Consider the following 24840-nt stretch of genomic DNA (forward strand, 5'->3'; position numbering starts at 1 on the left):
ATTATGAATTGAGTGTCGGTGTGTGTGTGTGTGTGTGTGTTTGCGTGTGCATTGATGTTCAGATATACCTTTTAAGAGTTAACGTTAATACTTTCTTGTCATTTAGTTTCACACTGATCATGTTTGAGTGACCAGTCATGGCAGAAGTGATGTGTTGTACTGTGGTTCACATGTTGTGAATGGCAGGTGGTTCATGTACTTTTTATTAATTTGTTCACATTATTTGATTGACAGCAGAAGAAAACCACAATATGACAGCTTTTTTTTTTTTGTCAAGATGCAGATGCTCATTTAACACCTATCACTTGATTTGATTGATTGATGAATTTGTGTGCTAAACTGGCAAGCAATATCAACAAAATACTGTGTTTCAATACCCACATTACCATACTATTTACTATCCCAGAAAGATATTTAGAATGTCCCAATGCATATCTCAAATGCAGTATGCTAAAAATACGAGGATGTCCTACTGCATCTGGTTGGATTTTGCAGTATGCAAGCCAGCATGCGTTTCTGGCTAGACCGACCCATATTTATTTGCGCAGAATATAGTTCAAGGCACACTGTTATGAAGTAGTATGTCCCAATTGTATGCATGCTGCATGCAACAGTATGTACTTTGTAAGGGCAGCTGCAGGACATACTAAACATAAAAAGAAATTTCTGGTTTTGCATCTAAACTTTAAAATAAAAGCACATTTGCAAAAGTTAAAAATGCATTTAAAAATGATTTGTTTGTATTTCATTGTGACATATATAAAGAAAATGCTGAAAAAGATGAGACCATATGCTGAAAAAGAAAATAATAATATAAAGTACAAGATTAAGGAATCTTGTACTTTTATATGTTGAGTGTGTGATTTGCATTATATTTCATGCAAAGCTAATGATGAAAATGCCATAATATGTGATATTGTTACAGGTACACATAGTATGTGTCTTAGTAAGGGAAGTGAGTGCCCCTCCTATTGACTTTGTATGTAGAGCAACTCAAGGAAGGTTTATTATTCTTAGGTTATACATAGGAGTATATAGTAATCTTTTTTAGATGTTAAACTGTCTGTTATTTCTCCAAAGGCAGGGTAACATCCAAAATGTGCCTTAACCATAAATACAAAAAGCAATAAGCCAGCTTATCATTTCTCATAAAGCGAAATTGTCACCAAAGCCTTCCCCTCGAGATGTTAACGGGGCTCAGATATAATATTGTCAGTCGAAGCCCATATATTTTCCGCGTATTGAGTGATTTAAAAGATTGTCAGAATTATGCAAATCATTATATGGTGAAGTCCATACTGTATATAAGCAGCACTTTATTACATTTTCTACCCATGTTGACGGTGCTCATTGCTATTAGCTTGAGAGGAGGTAATTAAGTTCTACAGTAAAGCAACAGGATACCATTTCATCTTCTCTGCTTTACAAATCTTTAAATAAGAGAGAACAAAATGAAAAGGTATAATCTATATGACAAAACAAAATACTGTTTCTTAGCTTTTCTTTTGAAATGTCTAGTCCCCAACAACTTGAAATTGTTTGCTTATTAGTTTATTTTTCAAGAGTTTGTTTTATGAAATCTTTAAAAGAAAGTATTTTATTTAAATAAAACCCTTGAAGCCCCTGGAATTTGGCTGCATGTCAAGTATTTTCAAATCAAGGGAAGAGGTGAAAAATATGAAGAGAAATACAGTGTTCAAGGTTCTGTTGTATGAGTGTTGCTTGTCAAAGCAATGACAATTTAGTGCAGAATAATCCCCATCCACCATTAAGCTGCACTGGTCTTTGTCAACTGGTTACTGATGCAACCCTTTTCATTTGTCCTCAAGGCCTCAGCTCTTAAGGTATTCTTAAAAAAAGAAAAGAAAAGGGAGATGAAATAGAAGAAAAGACAGAAAAAAGTTGAGAAAAAAGTGTTTAGGGTGCTAAACGCGGAGAGAACTCGAGAATAAGTGAGGTGACTATTGCCCGCTGGGTAAAAGAGCCTGTCAGTGTGCGCGAGTGGTGATGACTGCATATGAAACCTATAGAGTGAATGGGTGAACTGGATGGCTGGAACTCAGTCCCTCTTTCACCCCTTCCTTGAGTTGTAACTTCCTATGGACGTGTTTAGGTTTGTGACGATTCTTTGTGTTTATTTGTCTCACAGCCACTGTTAATGTCCCCTGTGCCACCCCTCCACCACCCACCACCCCCCTTCTCCCCCACCTCCAGGGAAGCTGGCGCAGAAAACTGGGGCACAGAAGGCTGCCAAACATCCCCGTCAACCGCAGTCCACACCAAATGCCTGTGCAGCAGGATATCCACCTACGCCGTGTTAGCGCAGCAAGCTAAAGACCCGGTGAGTCACCTATGCATATCCTGATGTACTCTGTGGTACTTGAGGGCTAACAAGACAACTACTACAAGTGGCCAGGTCAGCGAGCTGATGACTTTGCCGTAGTATGAATTTAGATGCCATCCCTGTCAGTTGGATTGGTTTGTAACATATATCAGGCTGTTAAGGCTGTCATTTCTTGTCTTTATATAGTTGTCTTATTGTATAACAAGCCTCTTTCCTTGCACCGCTGACGAGAAGAAAATGGGTACAGGCTAAACAGAGCTGTCAATGTTTAACATTGTCACGGTATGAAATGCTGTTTTGATGAGTGTAGTTTTCCAATTATATCTTGATTGGCAGTCACTCTCTCAGTTTTACAACTTTTTTTTTTAGCTTCAACTTCGTAAAGGTCAGGTTGTTCAGAGAGATACTTCCATAGGAGAGAGAAGAAGCGTCAAGAGATGGAAAGAGATTTTATTATGTCTGTGTGCGATTGTGCCTGCAGCTCATAAACCTGCGCTTCTATAAATAGTTCTTGCAGTCTGTGTTTGACATGATTAAAGAAGGCTTTTTAGCGGTTCAGGGTAATGCCTGTTCTGATACATTGACCCATTCTCCTGTATTTGCGCTAATGGACATCCAATGAGCTGACATCACTTATTTCACCTTCCTTTCACAGCTGCCCTCTTCGTACAACACACCCTAATTCATTAATTGCATAATCCACATCGACATTTCACACCTTCCTTCAATACACACCTCACCCAATTTATTATTTATACCCACTTTTTTTTTGCTCCCTTGTTTCGCCATATTTGGCTTTGATGTATCTTCTCATGTATCAGTTTTTCCCTCTCTGCCTCCTCCTTTCTTCACCCTCCTTTCCACCTTGCTACACTTTTTAACAATTATTTATCTCACTTTATGCCACAGCTCCTTGACTGCTGGGGTCACAAAATGTTCCCTTAAGCTTTGGCTGTTAATGTGTCTCCATGCCTGCTTGCACCTTATTCCCACAAAGATAGTGATTGCATTAAATAACAAGGGAGTGTAAGAAAATGGAGTTTGGCCTAATGTGTTGTCACACTCTAGAAACTATGGGAGGTTGTTGTTGTTGTTTTTGTTTTTTTAGGTTAGAAAATGGAGCCAGCAAAGCAGAGCCCCAGTAAGCACTGGAGGGTAACTCCAGGTGTCACAGAAAGGAAAAAGTGATTGTGAGGAATGGAGGATTTTTGGGAAGGAAATGTTTAACCAAACAGAAAAGGCAGTCTGGTCTCAGCTGGCAGGGAAAACTAAGCGAGAGAGAAATAAAAAGAGAGAAAGAGAGACAGAGATGCGCTAAGTAATAATGCAATAACAACCAGTGTCGCTGAGATAAAGAGCTGTGGGCTTATGTGGACATATATCCCTGTGAAACCTTTACAGGGTGAAACAATGCCGCCATATACGTGTAGCACTCACCAGTGTTGTGCATTCACCCTTAGCTGTTAAATTACTGTTAAGAAGGTCTTTGTCCATACACTCTGCATCAAATATGAAAATGGGATTCAGTCTCTAAACTGCACATAGGTGTTACCGAGCTGCGAAGTGAATGGAGCAGCTGCTTCCGCAAGTAGTTCTCAATTCTGATTTGAATTTGTCTTTTAAAATTGTCGTCAATGTTCCTGAGATGGTGACGTGGATTGCACCTTTCAATTTTAGATGCCCTGCCTATGCTAAAAGTGCTGAATATACTTTTTAGATAGAGGATATAAACCTCTGATATTCCATTGGCTAGTAACTTTAGGTATCTGTAAGAGTTAATTTATTTCCCCTGGACCTTCCCCCTCCTGTCTTATTTTATTAAGTGTAAGGATGGTCAAAATAAGGTCATGGCCTCCAGGTGGGTAACTGCAGTCATTTATTATTTTGTCCCTCACAGTTTGAATTACTTCACAGGGGTCTGGAACCTATCACAAACCTCGGTGAAACATTAATTCCCATTATATGGAAAAACACGATGGCTGCGACCTATAAACTGGATGGGTCATTCCAGCCGCAATTTCTGGTTCCTGTGACTCCCCTTCCAACTGAACAATATTGACTTGTGCCGTTTTCCGCAGCAAGCAGGTCAGCCATGTTTAGTGACAGGGGGCTAAGAGGGAAAACACATTGACTTTTTTGACATTTGTGATATCTGTGAAGAGTGTGTTAGTCATTAGTGATTCATCATTCAGCCCCCCAGTTCCACCCTTATACCCAGTTCTGAGGACCGGAGGGTGTGGGTCACTGTGTTTATGTCTGTGGCTCTCAGTCAGGAGCTGTTGTGGCCCACGCTGAGTGCACCTTGTTGCTTTAGGGTCCTCCAGAGTTAGCTTTTTATCCCAGCACAGATTGGATTCTATAAAAGAGGAGGGAGAGACAGATTGAATTTAGCGACACATAAAATACCCTGTCACATCCAGACATGCAAACACAGACAACTAGGTATGGATGTTTTACTTTTATACACCCTCACACACACAAGCGTGCGAGCACGCACAGAAATGCTCACGTAGACACACACACACACACACACTCGAATGCTGTGTTCAGGCTGTGTGGCTGTTGGAGCAGAGCTGAGTATCAGCAGCCCAGCTCTGACAGCTTATCCTGGGCCATGGCGCTAGGGACAAGGGGGGTTGAGGATTAACCTCCACGTTTAATAGAAAAGGGAGGAAGCGAGGGGGAGAGAAAGAGATGGAGGGATTTAGAAGCAGTGCTGCCATTACAGGCCGTTTACAGTGGAGCGAGGGATAGCAAGTTAATCCTGTTTACTTTCTATAGCCTCTGAGATTTCCATGTGTGTGTATGTGTGTGTTCTGCCATGCCTGTGTGTGTGTTTGTCTATTGAGAGACCTTTACTATCAGACACAAGACAGAGGTTGTTACTTTGGAGAAACAGCAGAGAGAGAGAGAGAGGGAGAGAGGGAGGAAAAGGAGTTGATTAAGTGAGGTCATGAAACCATACAATAAACCAAGCTACTTAATTCCAAAAACACCTGCAGTGGGAGCACAAACCCCACGGATATGCCTGGACTCATTGCCTCTGCAGCGCTCATAGGGATCATGGGATTTGGAGTTGACGGAAGTATTGGCTTTTATAAAAGTCAGTTTCACATTCTGTGCCTCAAGTTAATCAAGTGAGTTATACTTCTTTGCTTGGATTTTGTGATGCTGTCCTAGTTGTGTAGACATGGAAATTGATTACAGTTATCAAGCGCCTCTCTCAAACACGTTTTCACAGCTAGAGTAGGATTCATAGCTCATGCTTAAGCAGGTAACCAGAAATGCATGCGAAAAGTTCAGTGGTTCAAACAGCACCTGAGACCTTGATCCAGTCAGTGTGGATGAGTACACACACACCAGTCTCGCAATGGCAGACCTATCTCCACAGCGCTGTGTCAGCCCTAAGGTCTGACTGCACCACACATACGTACATTCTAGGATAGATAAAAAAAAAAAATGCTCTGGCTTGTTTACATTTCTTTAAACCAACCACAATCGTCTTGGGCTGAGCTCCGGACACAGCGACGGTGCCTCTGCAAAATAGTCTTTGGGAGGACCTTGTTTTGGTGGAACATTTGCACATAGCGTGGCAAGCTCTGGATTAGCTTACCTGCAAAGGAAAATGCCACATAACATATTAAATTAAGTTATTTGTTAAAGGTCCCATGGCATGAAAATTTCACATGAGGTTTTTTAACATTAATATGCGTTCCCCCAGCCTGCCTATGGTCCCCCAGTGGCTAGAAATGGCGATAGGTGTAAACCGAGCCCTGGGTATCCTGCTTTGCCTTTGAGAAAATGAAAGCTCAGATGGGCCAATCTGGAAGGTTACCTCCCCTTTCTTTGCTTTGCCCACCCAGAGAATTTGGCCCACCCATGAGAGAGAGACATCATGGCTTTCAAACTAGAAAAGTGGCAGTTGGTCAAGGCTACACCCCCACCCTCCACCTTGGACCCCCCCCCTCCTCCTTCAATAGCTACAGACAAAAAAAAATGGCACATACTAAGGAAAGCTCATTGTGGGACTGGCTCTAGTGGCTGTAATTCTGCACCAAAGCAGAATTTTGGGAAAGAGACTTCAGATACAGTATTAGGGGAACACTAAGGCCTATATAAAAGCATCTAAAGAGCACCATGTCATGGGACCTTTAACACAATATAGTAATGTATAGTAGGCATTTGCAGCTATCGTTGGCAACAAATGTTTCTGGTGATTTGTATGTGATGGAGTACTGGCCAGCTGCAGTTTTTTCGTCTGTGTCTTCATCTTGCCGTCGTAATAGGCTGCGGCAACTCCCCTTGACTACAGGGTTTTCACCGGTTTCTCCATTATCGCTGTTACTGTATTTAACTTTCCTCTTGCTAGCTCGCTTCAGAAGATAGGCCATGCTTGAAGAAAAAAAAGCCTTTTTCTATAACTGGTGGGCAAACATGCTACTACATCTCTTAGATTTTAAGATCATTCACAGAAAGAACCAAGCATAAGGGCCTGCCTTATTGCACAATTTAAATTTTCGTCAACACTTGCCATTTTCAGCGTGCAGCTTGCTCGCTCATAGGTTGTTGTTGTTGTTTCTCGTTGCGAAGGGATTTTGTGAACGGTAACACACAAATAGCAGAAGGGTTAGGGGCAAAGCCTGACATCCAGCACCGAGCCACGCACCGGATGTCAGGCTTTATCCTGGCAATGTACTTCCGTTGGCACCACACACACATGTACTCACACTTTGGTTAGGAACCTTCTGCATTTCCATAACTCATTTAGAAGGCAATTACTGCATCAAAGCAAGAATTATATGTGAACCTATCTCTGCTGTAAAATATTTCTCACAGTTTCCTTTACCTGCTGGGCTAACTCCTTTTGCCACAATCATTCTCATGAAATGATTGGGTCTACTTGAGTCTGTTGTCTCTGCTGTCATCACTGGCACCTAATAAAAAGGAAAATATCTCACAGCTGATTCTACTATTTAAAACTAATGGCGAAAGTGCAGACTGTGGAAAGAGATAGCAATGATTGAGGCACTACAGGATGGCAGCTCATATCTTAACTTATTATAACTTAACTGAAGACTGTGTTTGAAAAGAAAACAAGGCCTGCCCTAGATGGAGCATGACTCCAAGGTTTCAGTATGCAAATATGTTGCCCTCGTCAACTGTAATTAAAAGATGAGGGTTGCTAAAATTTATGAGGGGACTGTGCGGAATTGCATTAGAATGTTTGGATCCCTCGTTGCATTAATTGAAGGTTAGTTAGTGACAAGGGAGATGATGAGAGAGTAAACAGGTGAAATGATTTAGTGGTGTTTCTCTGGCTAAGGATGCATAATGGTGTGTGTGGGTGTGACAGATTTACTTGGTAATTAGACATTTTCAAATGGAGCAGAAAGTGTTTGTTTTGGATGCGTTGGCATTTTAATTTTCTTGTTATGTGAAAAACAAATGTTTTCCACAGTAGAGGGTAATATGTCCTCATGGTAACTTTGTGATTACAATTTGAGAAGATGTGTGTGAAATAATAAGGTCTGTTCTAGTGTATCTAAGATGGTGTTGACAGTAGCCCTGAAGAAAAGGTATATATCTTAGTGCTACTGGTTTTAATTTAAAACTCTTTGCCTTTGTTTGTAGCTGATATATGTTAACTTTAACAAGCAGTGCAAAACTCAAATAGTATGTAAAATAAAATACCTGACTTTACATTTTAAGTCACTATGTCAGCTCTCCAGGTTGTCACACGCTGACAGCAGACTTATGGTTTGTCTTGAGGCCACTGAAGCCAGAGCCTGTCAAGTTAAACCCTCGTGGGTCTGCTGAATTGATTCAGTTGAAGCATATTGCAGTCAGTATTTACCTAGTGCCATGACAGCAAAACAGACAACTGAATAGCTGGAATACTAGATTAACAAGATGTGGAACTTTATATCTCTGTAGCGGCACAGTGTGCAGTTTGTGTACGAGTGTGTTTGTATTCCTGTACCTGTGTGGGGACCAAAGGAGCACATGACTGCTGAATTTTGACATATTTTCAAGAATCTTTCAGCATTTCCTTAGCATTTTATCACAGCGTACGTGGTGCTATGAGACACACTGTAAAAGTACCATACTACATGAATGTCGATGAATACCCACAAATGTATGCTCTAAATACAAACAGCTGCCTTATAGAGTATTAAGAGCCTGAGACTGGTCTCATTAGAAAAACCCGCAATATTGGTTGTGTGTTCAAATGCCTGAAACAGCCTACAGTGCGTTTACCTTTTCCTGACAAGGACTTCTTGTAGCCTTACAAGTTATGACCATTCTCTCTCAAAAGCAAAGACAGAAGTAACGTGATTTTAGTTAGAACCTTGTTAAAAACCTCTTCAGGAAGAGGTCGGTGTGGATGAATGGGTCAACTTTGACATGCTGTTTGCATCCCATTTCCTACTAACCTTAAAATGAAAGAATGGGAGACACACGGAGGGAGGGAGGGAGGGAGGGAGGGAGGGAGGAAGGGAGGGTGGGTGGGTGGGTGGAGTGTCAGTGAGAGGAGATAAGTAGGTTAAACTTCCTGTGCTGAAAATAGCTATCTTCTCCATCACATGGTAGCCAAGCTGCCCAGGGGAGCCTGGCCATATACAGCACAGCTTCAGCACACTCTTCTAATCCGTGCTCTCTCTCTCTCTCTCTCTCTCTCTCTCTCTCTCTCTCTCTCTCTCTCTCTCTCTCTCTCTCTCTCTCTCTGAGATTTTCTCTCCTCTCACACACAAAACACATCCACATACCCCATCCATATGCAAAAATAATATTACTATACCTATTCAGAGCAGGGCATTTGTGTGACACTGTAGCCTCAGGCTCTGACGTGTTGTATTTGTGTGGGCATTTCCTTTTTTTCCCCTCCATTTCTTTTGAAGCATCCTTCCACATGAAATCAGACACTTAATCTCACCACGCACACATAACCTAACCATAGCAATTAAGAAAACACTGTTAGACAAATTGACACAATGAAGAGCTGCGGGACAATTTGTGGATGTATGGGTAAATTACAAGTAAGAGTGTAATTCTTTCCATTTCTTGTCTGGTAGCGGCTAATTTAGGACAAACTAAGAGAGACAGAAAAAGAAAAGGATGTGTATGAGTGTGTGCTTGTCATTCCCCATGCTTCCTTCATGTTTGATCTTCAGACTGCAAATAAAAAAAAAACACTAATGGCTGCGTATCCTTTGACCTTCCTCGCTACATAATATCAAACACACCTGGTCTCTGTTGTCTCCCACGCTCCTCCTAGGCATTTCCTTTTTTTCTGAAACAGATGCTTGTCATATCCCCTTCTTCTCTTTTTGTGTCTCCCCTTTCTTATGAGGCTGTTTTGATTATGTTTCACCTCTATTCTCCTATTGGTATTCCAGCCTATTCCCCTTTTCTCTGGAGAAATTGGCTTCCTTTGATGTGCCAGGGAAAACCACTAAAAGAAGAGCTCTGACTGTGGTTTTTTCTTCTTCTCTCTATCTATTTCTTTCCCCTCCTACTCTTTGCTTTCTCTTATTTGTCCTTAACTCTTCCCACTCCATCTCTCTCTCTGAAATTCTCTTCTACTCCTTATTTTCAGTTTGCATTCTTTATTCCTTTCCAAAGTCCTCTCTCTAGCGTTCCTCCTATGCCTTTCGGCTCATCTTGAATAGACACACACATAACATCCATATAGCTTAACCACTGACTTTAATTACTTGGCACATCTGCCTGACATGCCTTTGTGTGTGAGTATGTACTTTATTTGCTATAAAGACACCTTGTGCAGTATGTGTGTGAACAGTGATAAATCTTGTGAGATGAAAGGGAAAGCTGGCCACCCTGGGAGGTAAATTGTGTGATTGAGAACTTTAAAGCAGGCCAAACATTAAGCCCATTTGGGACACGACGGGGTTTGTGCTCTCCACGCGGTTTCATTTGTCTGTTGCTCATCCTTTCAAAGGCACACCTCGGGAGAGAGGCAAAGCCGAAGTCCGCTGTACTTCATGACCTAAATTGCTTAATTATGCACTATGGTTGAGTGCTTTTACCCTTGTGCATGTGGAATTATACAATGGGTGTAAATAGGTGCTCCTGCTGTACATTCTCTGTCTCTGTAATTGGTTGGTTACCTGAATGCGTCCTGATGTCTCAGAGTAAATAACCGTTCATTGAAACTATAATTATAATTACAAGTTCTGTAGGTGATGCTAGACAAGTTGCATAGGTGACATCAAAGTGGTCAAGATGCTTTGAACAAATGAGAACTTTGACATTAGTGAAATTACGTGTTATTATCCAGCTCAATCTAACAGACTTAATTGCATGCAATTAGCAGGTACAATCAAAGGGATTACAACTAAGGAAGTGCAAGAGTTAATAAAAAGTTTAAGTGCAAAAGCCTGCGAACAATTATTTAATTCTATTCTAATTCTGTTACAGTAAAGGATCTAAACAGGATTTATTCAAATCAGTTATAACTCTCCCTCACACATCAATCCATGTATCTCTCTATCTATCTATCTGTTTGTCTTTCTGTATGCTCTTATACCCTTTTTACCTGCTAACCCTGTGTATGAAGCATGATATAACAGTACATTTAACCATTCAGGCTTTTAGCCTGTTGCTGCTTACGTAGAACTTGAGTCAGAAACTAGCTTCAAACACATTACTAGCAAACAAGGTTGTTTGCATTTCACTGTCATTTGATTTATTTCTTTGGTTACCTGATTTACACCTCACAGTCATATGCATGCAGTTTTGCAATAGTGAAGAACAGAATTACTGTCCTGTCCAAGAGGGTCAGAGGTCTATAGTGGTGTTGCTGTAGGCCATTGGTAACCCCATAATAACCATTTAGTTACTGTAGAAGCCATTCAGTGTGCCATCCATGTAAAACACTATGAGGCAGAGTCGCAAAGCCAGTGTATAGACTCCGTTATAGTCTTGTGTTCCCATGTAAATTGTTGTTGTTCATAGTATATTCTTTATTATATGTAAAGAAAATGTTTTTATATGAAAATAAACCCACCCATCATAGCTGCAGCTAGTGGATCATAGTAGCTAACAGAGCAATATAATAGTAGGCGGTGTGTGCTGAGGTGAAGATACTCTGCCATTTCAATGTGACTTCAAGGTCCCATGGCATGAAAATTTCACTTTATGAGGTTTTTTAACATTAATATGCATTCCCCCAGCCTGCCTATGGTCCCCAATTGGCTTGAAATGGTGATAGGTGTAAACAGAGCCCTGGGTATCCTGCTCTGCCTTTGAGAAAATGAAAGCTCAGATGAGCTGTTCTGGAATCTTGCTCCTTATGAGGTCATAACAAGCGAGGTTACCTCCCCTTTCTCTGCTTTGCCCGCCCAGAGAATTTGGCCCACCCATGAGAGAGAGACATCATGGCTTTCAAACGAGAAAAGTGGCAGTTGGTCAAGGCCACACCCCTACCCTCCACCTAGCCCCGCCCTCTCTCCTCCTCAATAGCTACAGACACAGAAATGGCACGTTCTGAGGAAAGCTCATTGTGGGGCTGGCTCTAGTGGCTGTAATTCTACACCAAGGCTGAATTTCGGGAAAGAGACTTCAGATACAGTATTAGGGGACCACTAAGGTCTATATAAAAGCATCTAAAGAGCACCATGTCATGGGACCTTTAAAATAACCCATTCATTTAACACCATTTTTTTTTTTTTTGTATAATAAAATAAGATGTAATTTGTCTACAAAAGGGTTTTGACAAGCAAGGTACATCCGTGGGGTAATATCTTGCAGTAATTATTAACTATCCATGTTTGTCCCTCCTCTTCCCTTCCTTTTCACTCTCCTCAGGAAATGGGTCCTACCAGCATGCCCTCTGTGCCCCTCATGGTGGGCTGTGGGGTCTCCTGCACTGCTCTGCTCATCCTGCTGCTAATCTACGCTGCCTTCTGGAGGTACATTGATTAGGCTCCTACAGTACCAATACATAAAAAGTGCAGTTTGTGTGTGTGTCCTCTACTGTGCCAAAACTACAATGAGGCCTAGTAAGGAACAAATGGTTCAACTACAGCAGGGGGGTGGTGATTAGTTTTCGGTTGCACACATAACAGATGGCAAAATCAAGCTAATGACTCCGTCCAATGTCCAAAAAGATGCTGTTCAGTCCGTCAATCTGTCATTAATACTTATTTCATATGTCTGCCCTCTCTCTCTCTCTCTCTCTCTCTCTCTCTCTCTCTCTCTCTCTCATCCTCTGCTCTGTAGGTACATTCGTTCGGAGAGATCCATAATCTTGGTGAATTTTTGCCTCTCCATCTTGGCCTCCAACTTATTGATTTTGGTGGGACAATCTCAAACGCTCAGTAAGGTAAGGCAAAGATAAACACAGAGAAAAAGTTATATTCCCACACAAAGTAACTGGATTTCCACAGTAAACATGCCTAGAAACTAAAGTGTATGAAAGGGTCATACAGTGGAGTTCTCAAAGTGGTAGGCTGAATTGGCACACAGCACTCTTGAGTACTGACTTCGCAAACAGCACTGTGAAGTGGTCAGTATCGATCAAAATGCCGAACATAGCGGAGCCAGGCCAAGTCCTATTCTTCTAAACAATATGTGCTTCATCAGACTCCCTTTTTCCCTTTGTCCAATTTATTTTGCGGAGGTTTCATTTCACTCTGCTGAATAGTCCTAAGAGATGATTCATTATGACACATCTCATAAACTACTTTTTTTTTCTTCTTACATTTTTGTAAAACGTCTCCAATGGTTTTATCACTCTATCTCCCTGACTTTCTTTTTCTCTTTAGGGCCTCTGTACCGTGACTGCGGCCTTTCTGCATTTCTTCTTCTTGGCGTCCTTCTGCTGGGTGCTGACGGAGGCGTGGCAGTCCTATCTGGCCGTTATCGGCAAAATGAGGTCACGACTCATTCGCAAGCGTTTTCTGTGCCTCGGCTGGGGTAAGTCTTCATGTGATGCTGAACATTGTAATAACTGAAGTCTTACAGTAACAACCATTTTTTCCAAAGGTAACTTTTTATGTTGATAAAATTAACCCAGCATGACTGTACATCCCTGTGCATGCACGAGAATGCTGAGTGCACACACTGAAATTACTTCATTATGATTGTCTGGAAACAACCTTCAGAATAATCAGCATTGACTGTAACACAAAGGTGCTATTGTAAGTTTCTGCCTTTGCTGTTACTTGAAATATGTCAAGAGCAAATGAAGACGCTTTTATGAATTGGATGCGGATTGAACCACTGTTGTGTGACATGAATTTGTTTAATATAAAAATGTAATAAATTATTATTTTGTAGTAGAGGTGTTGAAATTAATCAAATAATCGATGCATCGAATCGTGGACATGAACGATGCTGCATCGATAATCGGCAGGCTCTTAATTGATTATTTCTGTTTACAATTTAATGTAGGCCTAACAACATTTCTGTTTACATATTCTGTTATGTTTTGCACATTCAGGAAGTGCCATGTGCTCAGTGCTGTAGTTTTATGTATCCAATGTATTTAGTATTCGAGCACTGCAGTTTTTGAAGCTTGAAAAGCTATGATTTAAATATCCTACATGGCTTTAGTAGAAACATTTATTTGACGCATCGAGATATCAAATCGAATTGAATTGCTGACATGATAATCGTAATCGAATCGGGAGATCAGTGAAGATTCACACCTCTATCTTGTAGTGTTGAAAGTGTTGGCTGCATAAGGCTTAATAACCTTAATTTGCTCCGTTCTAATTTATATAAAATTTTTCTTTGCTGTATACTATTATTTGACACCTCAAGGACTTGATTTCCTTAAAAGACAATTATTACAGATTCTAATATAATCTTACCTAATACAGCCAAAGCTCGACATGGGTTTTCTACTACTCACAGGATTCAAGCTTCAAGATTCAAAAAGCTTTATTGTCTAATATGTTGCCATGTTAGAAAATTTTCTTTTGATTAAAAGCAGAGTGTGTGTGATGTGTCAGTGGCATGAGTTTTGTATATGTATTGCATTGGGAATGAAGGATTTGTTGTATAATGACTTTTTAGCCAGAGGCACTCTGAACCTTCTTCCTGATGGTAATAGCTCAAAGCTATGGTGGAGGGGGCGGGAGGCATCCTGGATGATGAAGTTTGATTTTCTTTCCACTGCTTGTATATAAAGGAGGCTATCCTAGCCAGCTTTCTCTCGCATTTGTTTGGTAGGAAGCTGTACCAAGATGTGATGTTGAAAGCGATGACAGACTTTATCAGTGACTGGTATACTATGGATAGAATGTCCTGTCTCACTTCAAATCCTTTAAGCCTTCTGAGGAGACACATGCACTGTTGGGCCTTTTTGTAAATTGTGTCAACATGCAGGGTGAAGGTGTGACGGTGGTCAATCAAAGTACCAAGGTACTTGAAACTTTCAACCTGTTCCACTACTTGCCCTTCCAGTCTCAATGGTGTGGATAGTGGATGAGGAGTATCAAGCAGTCGGCCCCTATGGCAACACAGTTCCTTGGTCTTGGTGATGTTAAAGGTCCTATGGCATGCTGCTTTTTGGATGCTTTTATATAGGCCTCAGTGGTCACCTAATACTATATCTATATCTGAAATCTCTTTCCCGAAATTCAGTCTTGGTGCAGAATTACAGCCACTAGAGCCAGTCCCACAGTGAGCTTTCCTTAGTATGTGCCATTTCTGTGTCTGTATCAATTGAGGCGGGTCACATGGGCGGGTCAAATTCTCTGGGCGGGCAAAGCAGAGAAAGGGGAGGTAACCTTGCTCCTTATGACCTCACAAGGAGCAAGATTCCAGATCGGCCCATCTGAGCTTTCATTTTTTCAAAGGCAGAGCAGGTTACCCAGGGCTCGGTTTACACCTATCGCCCTTTCTAGCCACTGGGGGACCGTAGGCAGGCTGGGGGAACTCATATTAATGTTAAAAAACCTCATAAAGGGAAATTTTCATGCCATGGGACCTTTAAGCTCCAGTGAGCTTCTCTTGAACCAAAGTGCCATTGTGTTGACATACTGCTTGTAAGTGGACAGGGAGTCGTCATCAGTGAGGTTGGCGACCAAGGCCATGTCATCTGCATACTTAAATAGCTTGAGGCTGCTGCTGCTGCAGGTGATCTCATTTGTATAGATGGAGAATAGGACAGTTGACAACACACAGCCCTGAGATGCTCCGGTGTTTAAAATAGTGTTGGTGGACTTAAACCCATTTACCCTCACATGCTGTGCTCTGTCCTTTTAAAAACTCCTTAATCCAGAGTGTCAGAGTTGGGCTAACTTGCAGCTGTTGGAGGCGCTGCAGAAGAGTGTTGATGTTCACTGTATTGAATGCAGATGAGAAATCCATAAATAAGATCCTGACAAAGGAGTTGGGAAAGTCAAGGTGTCTTGTTACAGTGTCCCGAAGAGTCAGGCTGGCATCCTCTACACCTCACTTTGATTTATAAGCAAACTGTAGTGGGTCCAAGCTCTCTCCAACCATGGTGACGAGTTTATCTGCAACATCTCTCTCCATGCATTTGCAGAGGATGGAGGTAAGCGCCACAGGTCTGAAGTCATTCATTGCTTTGACACTGGGTCGTTTTGGAACAGGTATGATGGTAGTTTCCTTCCACGCCCTGGGTACAAGGCTGGCATCAAGGAACAGCTGGAAAAGTTGTCTCATCACACCAGCTAGCTGAGGTGAACGCTCCTTTAAGATGTGTCCCTTCAGTCCATCCGGGCCAACCCTCAGCAGGATCTGCATTGTTGAACCTGGCATAAAAAGTATTCAGTTCCTCTGCAAAGGCAGCAGGATCTGGGCCCTGGATGATGCCAGCATTCGGAGTCCTGCCCATCATGGTGTTAAGACACTTCCAGGCATCCTGCATATCTCCCCTGGTAAACCTCTCCTCCATTTTGTTCTTATAATTAAGCTTGGCAAGGCTTGTTATTACCAAATACCTTGACTTGTTTAGATGTAATGACACTGTCTGCACAGAATGATATATAAGAGCAGATGGATTTATTAAGTGTGTTCAAGTCACCATTACAGGCCTCAAAGACCATTTCCCATTCTGTGAGCTCAAACCATCCCCTCAGCCTTTTTACAGATTCAGTATTCCAGACTTGGATGGTTTTTGTCTGAATCTTCTGTGTTTTTAATTTCTATCTGTATTTAGGCAGTAGTAATATCACATTATGATCTGACAGACCAAAGGCAGGACAGAGCTTGGATACATATGCACCTGGAATGTTTCCAAAACATAAATCCAGCGTCCTATCCAATCGCATTGCTGATGTGACATACTGCTGTAATTGGGGGTGTAATGGGGTGACGTCACAGCTGTTGAAATCCCCGAGCAGAAACATGGGCTGACCAGGTGCCCTGGAGACGGCATTTTTGTAGCATTCTGAAATGCGCTCTGATGCAAGTTCGTTGTCAGGGCCAGGTACATAAACAAGGATCACAGTTATTTGTTGGAATTCACGGGGTAGATAGTGGGGACGAAACGACACCACCATAATTTCATAGTGGTGAGAGCAGTGCCTCTCACGAACGGTGTAGTTTGTTGCCCACCTGTCATAAACAACCATGCAAAGACTGCCCCCGACTGATTTCTCTGTTCTCTCCATGTCCCGATCATAGCGAATTAATGTGAACCCATTAAGGCTTAATGCAATGTTTCAGTGAAACTAAATAAACTTGTGTTTTGATGGTCTGAATCAAGCTTAACCAGTGCGGAAAGTTCATCATCTTATTGCGCAGGGATTGCACATTTGAAAGAGTCAAAGCAGGTAATGGTAGCTTACTTCATCGTCTTCTTAACCTGTTACTAATTCCTCTTCTCAACCCTCGTTTCCTCCGTATCCTTTTACTCAACAGGATGTTCGTAAATAGATCCAGTTGCCCTGTTATTGACTGGCGAGCTTATAGCTTCAGAAGGTCTGCTCTGGCATAGTTGCATCTTGGTGATTTTTCTATTTAGATGGTCCCATCAAAACTCTCATAACTTGATGCAGATTGGGTTTTAGCGTCTGCAAACGCAGATTTGCAATTGTCCATATCTCCTACACCCATTGCCAGTGTTGGTAGTGTCGGTAAATGATGTATAATATAATAAAATATATTTTCTATAGCCTTCAATCGCGAGTCAATCAAACAGAGGAGTGTCTTGTTGCCATGGAGATACATTCTGAGTAAAGATGATCTCACTCCTTTCAGCTGTACATCACCTCTGCTCCACGTTATTCTATTATGTTGTCCTCGCAATGTACTACAACCTGAGCAACAGGCATCAGGGATGTTCCACGATAATCAAAACATATGATAACCTCTGCATACGGCTGGCGAGATGCTTTGAGATAGCCCTAGACATTACAACCACAGCCTTTAACACCATCACCCCCCCACACACACACACACACACACACACACACCACCGCCTGTTCATTTCACTTGATATTGATCCCAGCATTCTAATCTGCCAAGTCACTGATGCCCTTACCTGATACAGAGGAGGGTGAATGTATAGATTGTTGTACAGTCACAGATGGAGAGATAGTGAGTGTGTGTGTGTGTGTGTGTGTGTGTGTGTGTGTGTGTGTGTGTGTGTGTGTGTGGAGTACTCAGTGATATAATTATTCACTACACTTACAAATGGAAATGAAATGCCTGAAACAGTCAAGCAAATTGAAGGGGATCAAACAGCTTATCCTCCTCACGTTCATTTCGGCATTTTCCCCGCAAATTATGTGATTGAAATCAGTTGCCATGGAAACAGGAGGTTTGGGGTGTCACTGGATCTGTGTTAGATTAGCAGTCGAGCATGCATGCGTATTGTATAGGTGTGTGCTTACCGTATTGTATATCGGTAAACGCTAGATGAATGTTGTTATAATTGAAACTTGCTTGTTAGTGGACCGGCCTGGCTCTCCACCATCTTATTTGTTAATGTTAATGTGACTTTTTCTAATTGCTTTTCATTTGCAGCCATAATCACAGCTTTGTTAATTACATGAATATTTCAGAGCCAAGCTCATTACGCAGCTCAGCATATTTCCTTCTTTTCCTGGCAGGCGCTCTGTGACACCCAGTCTAACTCTCTTTCCCTCACATTTACACACACACACACACACACACACACACACACACACACACACACACACACACAAAAAACTGCTTGATTTAGCTAATTAATGCATAACTTATTGACCACTCCTCGCTATACCTCACATTTTTATGGACTTTTTTTTTTAGTCTCACATGCTCACTCACAGGCATGCAGCATTTTTGGGTCACCTATTGTATGGCAGCATTGTTGTACACAAAATGTCCTGAAATGCTAAATCAGAGCTTCCATCCCTGCAAGGAACTGGGATTTAAGCCCAGTTTGCATGCATGCTAGACCTATGTGTCAGGGAGCACATGCGGCGCACTCGGGCTCACCTACAGAGCACTAAGTCACTTTCAATCGCACATGCACACGTTACGCGCTATTGCATGGCTGCTTAGCATTTGAATGGGAAGAGCCATATGGAGTTGTTCACACTGGAGAATCTTATTTAGCTGACACGCTTTATCGTCCCCATTACGGCTTCCTTTTATCCTTTGTCTCACTCTTTTGATTTCTCTCTTTGTGCAGGTCTTCCAGCCCTAGTTGTAGCAGTGTCAGTGGGTTTCACCAGAGCGAGAGGTTACGGCACAGCCAGCTAGTAAGTACCGTTTCCCCACCCCCTGCACTGTCCTCTAACACCATTCATGACTGCATTTGGGTAGCATCACTTAATATCAGCACATTGCCCTCACTGCCAACCATTGAAAGCATACCCAAGTTTACCCTTTGCTGTTTGAAATACTTTATCCTCCTCTTTTCCCCTGAAGGTTGCTGAGGCCTATTTCATCAATCTGTATTTTTATACAATTTATTTTATAACTTACCATAGGGGGTTATGGATTCAGTGAAGGCTCTGCTTTAAACAGCTGAATATGTAACGCTAAATGTACTTTTTTATTTTTTATTTGTATCAACAAAACTTTTTCATCCATCCATCCATCTATTCATCCAATTTCTATAACCACTTATTCCTATTATTTGTCACAGGAGGACTGAAGCTTTTCCCAGCATTCACTTAGTGAAATACACAACAAATTGTAGTTGCGCATTTATATGAACACAAGACCTTGTTGGTTAAGCCAGTTGTAAGAGGGGTTATCAAGATTATATTAAAACACATTAAAGCCCCTAAAAACTAGATTTACTAAATAAGGAACTGTCTAAATTAAATTAGGAAAACATTTTTTTTTTTTTAAACTGAACAGTCAAAAACTCCGCCTCAAAATCTACCTCTCAGAACTGTTTGGGTAACACTAGCTGCATATGCAACAACCACAGTATTTTCTACACTTTTTTTATTCACATGATGCTAAACTATGATTATCACACAGAGATATGTGACATCACCTTTTTCCAAATGCGCCACTTTAAGCGCCCCCCTTTAAACCGGGCAAATAAGCAGTGACAAGGCACAAATGCAGAAATCTCTCCTGTGGAATAAAACCACACCTATTCTGACTTAGGCAGGACATGTGATGTTATTTTTTGGACTCCATCACTCATGTAAGAAGCTGATTGAGGAAAAAAATATTTTCAGGACCTTTAACATAAAATACCTCATTAAGGTGACAAGATTATCCACTTTGTGTTCGGAATAGGTATTTTGAGCAATTTTTGAATCTCTAAATGTCAGATGGACAGCAACAAGTTTGTATGCTATCAAGTGTAGTGCATGTGTAAGATTTATATTGAGTCAACAGCCATATTCAAGTCCTTTCAACAGCCATATGTGAAGCTTGTTATGGATGTCTTGTTTACTTTGGAGCAGCCCATTTAAAAAGCACTATTGATAACTACTGTTGGGCTTACCGTTAAACAGGCAATGCCCACAAAAAGCTCTATTAACCAGTCAATGGTCTAATTGATTCAATGAAAACACATTTTAAAACATATTTACAAATGTGTTTCTTCCTACTTTACTCAACATCTTATTAATACGAGGGACTGTATAATAGCTTTTGGGGCCATTTTTCATCTTCCTTTTTATTGAGCTGCAATTAAGACAACAGAGGGGCTTCAGTATGCTCTGATGACATCACTCGAGGACACATTTAAAGTCATTAAGTCCCAGTAGCTTTTACAGTTCGGGGATATGTTTTAGGTAATGTACACAATACATTTGCTCAACACTAAGGGCAATATTTACAGAAAGAGGTACTTATCCAGCCACAGCAACGACGGCTTTATCCCTCACTTAGGAAATTCAAGGTCCTTAATTGCCTGTGTGCTTGTTGTGGTGAAGTGCTTGGCACTCACAACTAAGTAAAATGTTAGACCTGAATGTGGTGAAGTGACATTTTAAACACCAGCAGTTATGTGATTTTGTTCTTAAACACTTCTCCGTTTTTTTCTTTTTCTCTAGTTGCTGGCTGTCCTTGGAGGGCGGTCTGCTTTATGCCTTTGTTGGGCCTGCTGCTGTCATTGTATTGGTGAGTCTGTCCAACGTACTCTCTATCACTGGTCACATTGCGTAATTCTAAAAAGAAAGAAAATCCTAAATTAGCCCCCAAGTTAAGAGCTTTAAAGCAGCTGACCTCTGAGGATTTCCCCTTCTCCCTTCACTCCCCCTCCCACCACCACCACCACCTTGCACATGTGAGCAAACACCGCTGGGTGTGCAGGATAAAATGATGAAATGAGCACTCGGATCCTTGAGTTTTACAATGTCAGACCAGAAACACTCAAATGTTTTCTAGCAGGCAAGACCGTCCCGGCAATGCAACACATGCCTGGACTGAATTCCAGCCCAGCGGCCAAATCTCTCACTTTTATGTGTACTTTCAAAGTATGAGTCACCGTACTCTATGTATTTAAGGTTAAATTCATTTTTTTAAACTTCTTTTAGGACATGAATATGTGACTCACAGTGTGCACCACAATCATGATAATGTGTATTTTGTTTGCTTCTGCCATTTGCCATAAAACAGACATTTTAATGTACAAGAAAATATAGCTCTATATTGTTTGCAAAATTGAGTGCATTGATTGCATCTCAGTGGTGTTTTAATCATCTGTTGTTGTATGCTGCTGTATGTGGCTGTTTTCAGGATTAGCTAATTTCTCCTAAATGAATCCCTGGGTGGATATTTCCACCACTAAGCTTAATAAGTCTAGATGGGGTACTAAATTTTAGTTTGGTAATTGCTGTGACTGCTGCTGTTGTTGTGTTTCTGCTCATGCATTAGGATTTTTTTTCCTTGTTGCTTGCACACAAGCTCGTATAGTACAGTACATGTCAGAAAGGAAGCATTAATCAGACAGTCACAGGTGTGCAGAGTGATAAGCATGTTTTTGAAGTAAATTCCTGATAAGAGAGCGGCAGTTTGACAGTTTGGGACGTGAGGGAATACGGGATTATATTGTGCTGAATATTCATGATTATGATAACAAATAATACTATACTATTATTTAATGGTTACATGGTCAGAAAACACAGCACACCACCACCTGCACATCCCCACTCACACTGACAATTTTGTAAGAAAGTACACACAAGGTCAGTGCTTTATCGAACAAAATCCATTTTGCGTACATTTATAATTATAAAACTAACAAATTGTAGTAAAACAATGGTTAGAGCTCAAAGATTACAGCCATCCTGTAAAATCAAAGGACAGTTATCCACATATGTTGTATGTCAGTGTCTGGTGTTCCTTGGAATGTTTCCAACCTTCCACCATTTCTACCTCCATAATGTCCATGTACACTCCACACCCCAGCTGCTATGTAATGGTCCCCGGCCCCCCGGTGTTGTTCCTGGGGCCCCACTCCAACAAACATCTGTAATGAGAGTGGGACATCGGGCAGAGAAACGCAGACCTTCCCACAGGACTCTTCTCTAATTAATGAACCTGGCCCTGGGCAAATAGCAGAGCAGGAGGATGCTGACTCACAGAGCCGAGGCCAGACATGACTGGCATGACAATAGTGCTCTCCCGATCTGGCACATCTTAGGCATTTGTCAGCAGCAGCACACACAGCAGACCGAAGGACAGCATAGAGTTTTTAGCAAATTGCAAAAACTGCTAGATGTAGCAAGGAAATAGGCTCCAAGTAAAAATCCGGCTTCTGCAAAAGCTGCAAAAAAACGGAAATACAACAGCCCACATGAAAGTGAGACTTTAACTGTTCAACGACTCAGCTCTTTCTTTAGGATTTCCAGCAACCGTGTATTGAATCTATAAAATGTTTCTGCCGAGCCAGAAGCTGCTCTTGGTGACAGATGAAGGAAGGAATTCAGGCCGACATTCAGTTTAATAGCTTGATAAGAATAGGAATTCATTGTGCACACGGTAAAGGTATGTACGAGAGTGTAATTGTAATTACTAATGCAACGCTGACATCCCAAAGAACACTATCAGATGAATAACCAAACAGAGACTCTACAGGGAAACCCATGGAGGGTGTAAGAAAGAGTACAGATGAATGTTGGAAATCAGGATTAGAAGGAATATGTTGCCGTCATAGAAAATCTCCCAGATGGGCCGGATTTCAGAGGTCTACATGTGGCAAGGCTTGTGTGTGTGTGTGTGTGTGTGTGTGTGTGTGTGTGTGTGTGTGTGTGTGTGTGTGTGTGTGTGTGTGTGTGTGTGTGTGTGTGTGTGTGTGTGTGTGTGTGTGTGTGTGTGTGTGTGTGTGTGTGTGTGTGTGTGTGTGTGTGTGTGTGTGTGTGTGTGTGTGTGTGTGTGTGTGTGTGTGTAAAATAGAATCTTTGTCACTGGGTCACTATGGCCAGATGTTTGGCAGGCTTAGCTATGCTAGGCTCCCCATTAGTAAGAGAAGCCAGGATGAGAGGCAATAAGTATTTTTTTTTTAAGGTAGTCACCACAAATGGAAAAATCACAGTTTGGAGTGATAATTGCTGTGTGTAAACAGTATGTATTTAAAAATGGATGTAAACAATGCTCATCGAAACTTATTTTTAAAAAATTGCAAGTGTTTTATAAGTAAAGAAACAAATTCAACGTGTTTGTGTAAAGATAACTTTTGTTTGTTTGCAAGCAAACTTCACAGAGTACCTTATAAAATTGGCACAATTTCTGACACACTGAACGGAGTGCTGCTCAGCAACATTACACTCAGTAATGCCCGTAGTGGCCATAAGCAATAATGCAACAATCAACTGTTTTACATTTGCATTGTTGAATCTGAGGAGGAAAAATGTTTCTAGATCATAAAATGTCTGAGTGGTTGGTGTTAGAGAGTTTCTTTTAGTTCTCTTAAAAATGAAGGCAATGGTGTGATAAATCAGGTTTCTTTACTCATGCAGCATCGAGAGAAGCTCTGGAATGATGTTCTCTGTCATTGGTCAAATGTAGAATTATATTGTATTAAATACACATTAATTATGCGCCACAATGTTACAATTTGAGTTCACTTTGTGAAAAGATAATATAAATGTGCCTTTGTTTTGAAAGCACAGCACCAGTTTAAGGAACATCACAAATATGTAACAAGGTTGGGATGCTGTAGTCAAATGTTTAGGAATTATGTTTCACTTCCTCTTTGGCCATTGTGGATTTTCATAAGTAATTGTAAGTGTAGTAATAGCTGTGTGCTATGAAATCTATGTATGTTTATAAAAAATAAAATAAAATAGTTATTGAAATAAGCTTAAAGCTCCTCTTATAGCAACCCTGATCAATCTCCGTCTCTCTCTCAGGTGAATATGCTCATTGGAATCGTGGTGTTCAACAAGCTCATGTCTCGAGATGGCATCTCAGACAAGTCTAAAAAGCAGCGAGCGGGGTAAGTTAATTTCCTAAACTTTCTGCACCTCATACACACACAACCATGCACAAAAGACATCAACATACACCACTTACTCATCCATCCACACTATTCTTGGTGGGAACCGACTACAAATTTGCTGCATTAAATAAGTCTCACTCCTCTGTCAGACACAAACTCAGGGAGACAACGTTTTCATGTCAACTAACTGGATCTGCTTTCAAGGGTCTCTGAACACACACACTTGTGCACCTGTGCCTTCCGGTAAAAATAATCGAAAAAATACAGTCCAATTTGGCAACAAAATGACAAGACATCTGCTATGTTCTGTTGCTCTGTGAAATCTATCAGCGTTTAACAATCGCTGCCACATCTAGTTCGCTCAGTATTATGTTACATGGATGAATATGGTGGGTATGAAAATCAATGTCAGATGGAAACCTAATTAAATACTGTAAACACCAGGCTAATGTGTGTTGAATCTCATGCGCTATTGAAATCCGTTATTCTTTCAGACATGCACTCACACAATGTACTGTATGCATACGTATAAGACACGCATGCATATGCATATGCATCCACATACAACATTACTTCTCTTAAAGCAGTTGGCTGGTTGTTCATCATCTTTACTAATCCTATGCGTGGAGATTTCCTCAGCCCTCGCACATATTCA

At 41.2% G+C, this 24840-nt stretch overlaps 1 protein-coding gene across 3 annotated transcripts in view; it reads left to right on the top strand.

Annotated features, from left to right (window-relative positions):
* Positions 1-24840, top strand: part of adgrb2 (adhesion G protein-coupled receptor B2) — a 268475-nt gene that overhangs the window by 204290 nt on the left and 39345 nt on the right. For all 3 annotated transcript variants that reach the window (XM_028596716.1, XM_028596717.1, XM_028596718.1), the window contains 7 exons: positions 2215-2341; positions 12173-12276; positions 12587-12689; positions 13132-13282; positions 18963-19032; positions 20797-20863; positions 24097-24182. In XM_028596716.1, coding sequence (XP_028452517.1) covers positions 2215-2341; positions 12173-12276; positions 12587-12689; positions 13132-13282; positions 18963-19032; positions 20797-20863; positions 24097-24182 — 708 coding nt within the window. The remainder of the gene's footprint in view (positions 1-2214; positions 2342-12172; positions 12277-12586; positions 12690-13131; positions 13283-18962; positions 19033-20796; positions 20864-24096; positions 24183-24840) is intronic.

The sequence above is a fragment of the Perca flavescens genome, chromosome 14, assembly GCF_004354835.1.
Source record: "Perca flavescens isolate YP-PL-M2 chromosome 14, PFLA_1.0, whole genome shotgun sequence".
Lineage (NCBI taxonomy): Eukaryota > Metazoa > Chordata > Actinopteri > Perciformes > Percidae > Perca > Perca flavescens.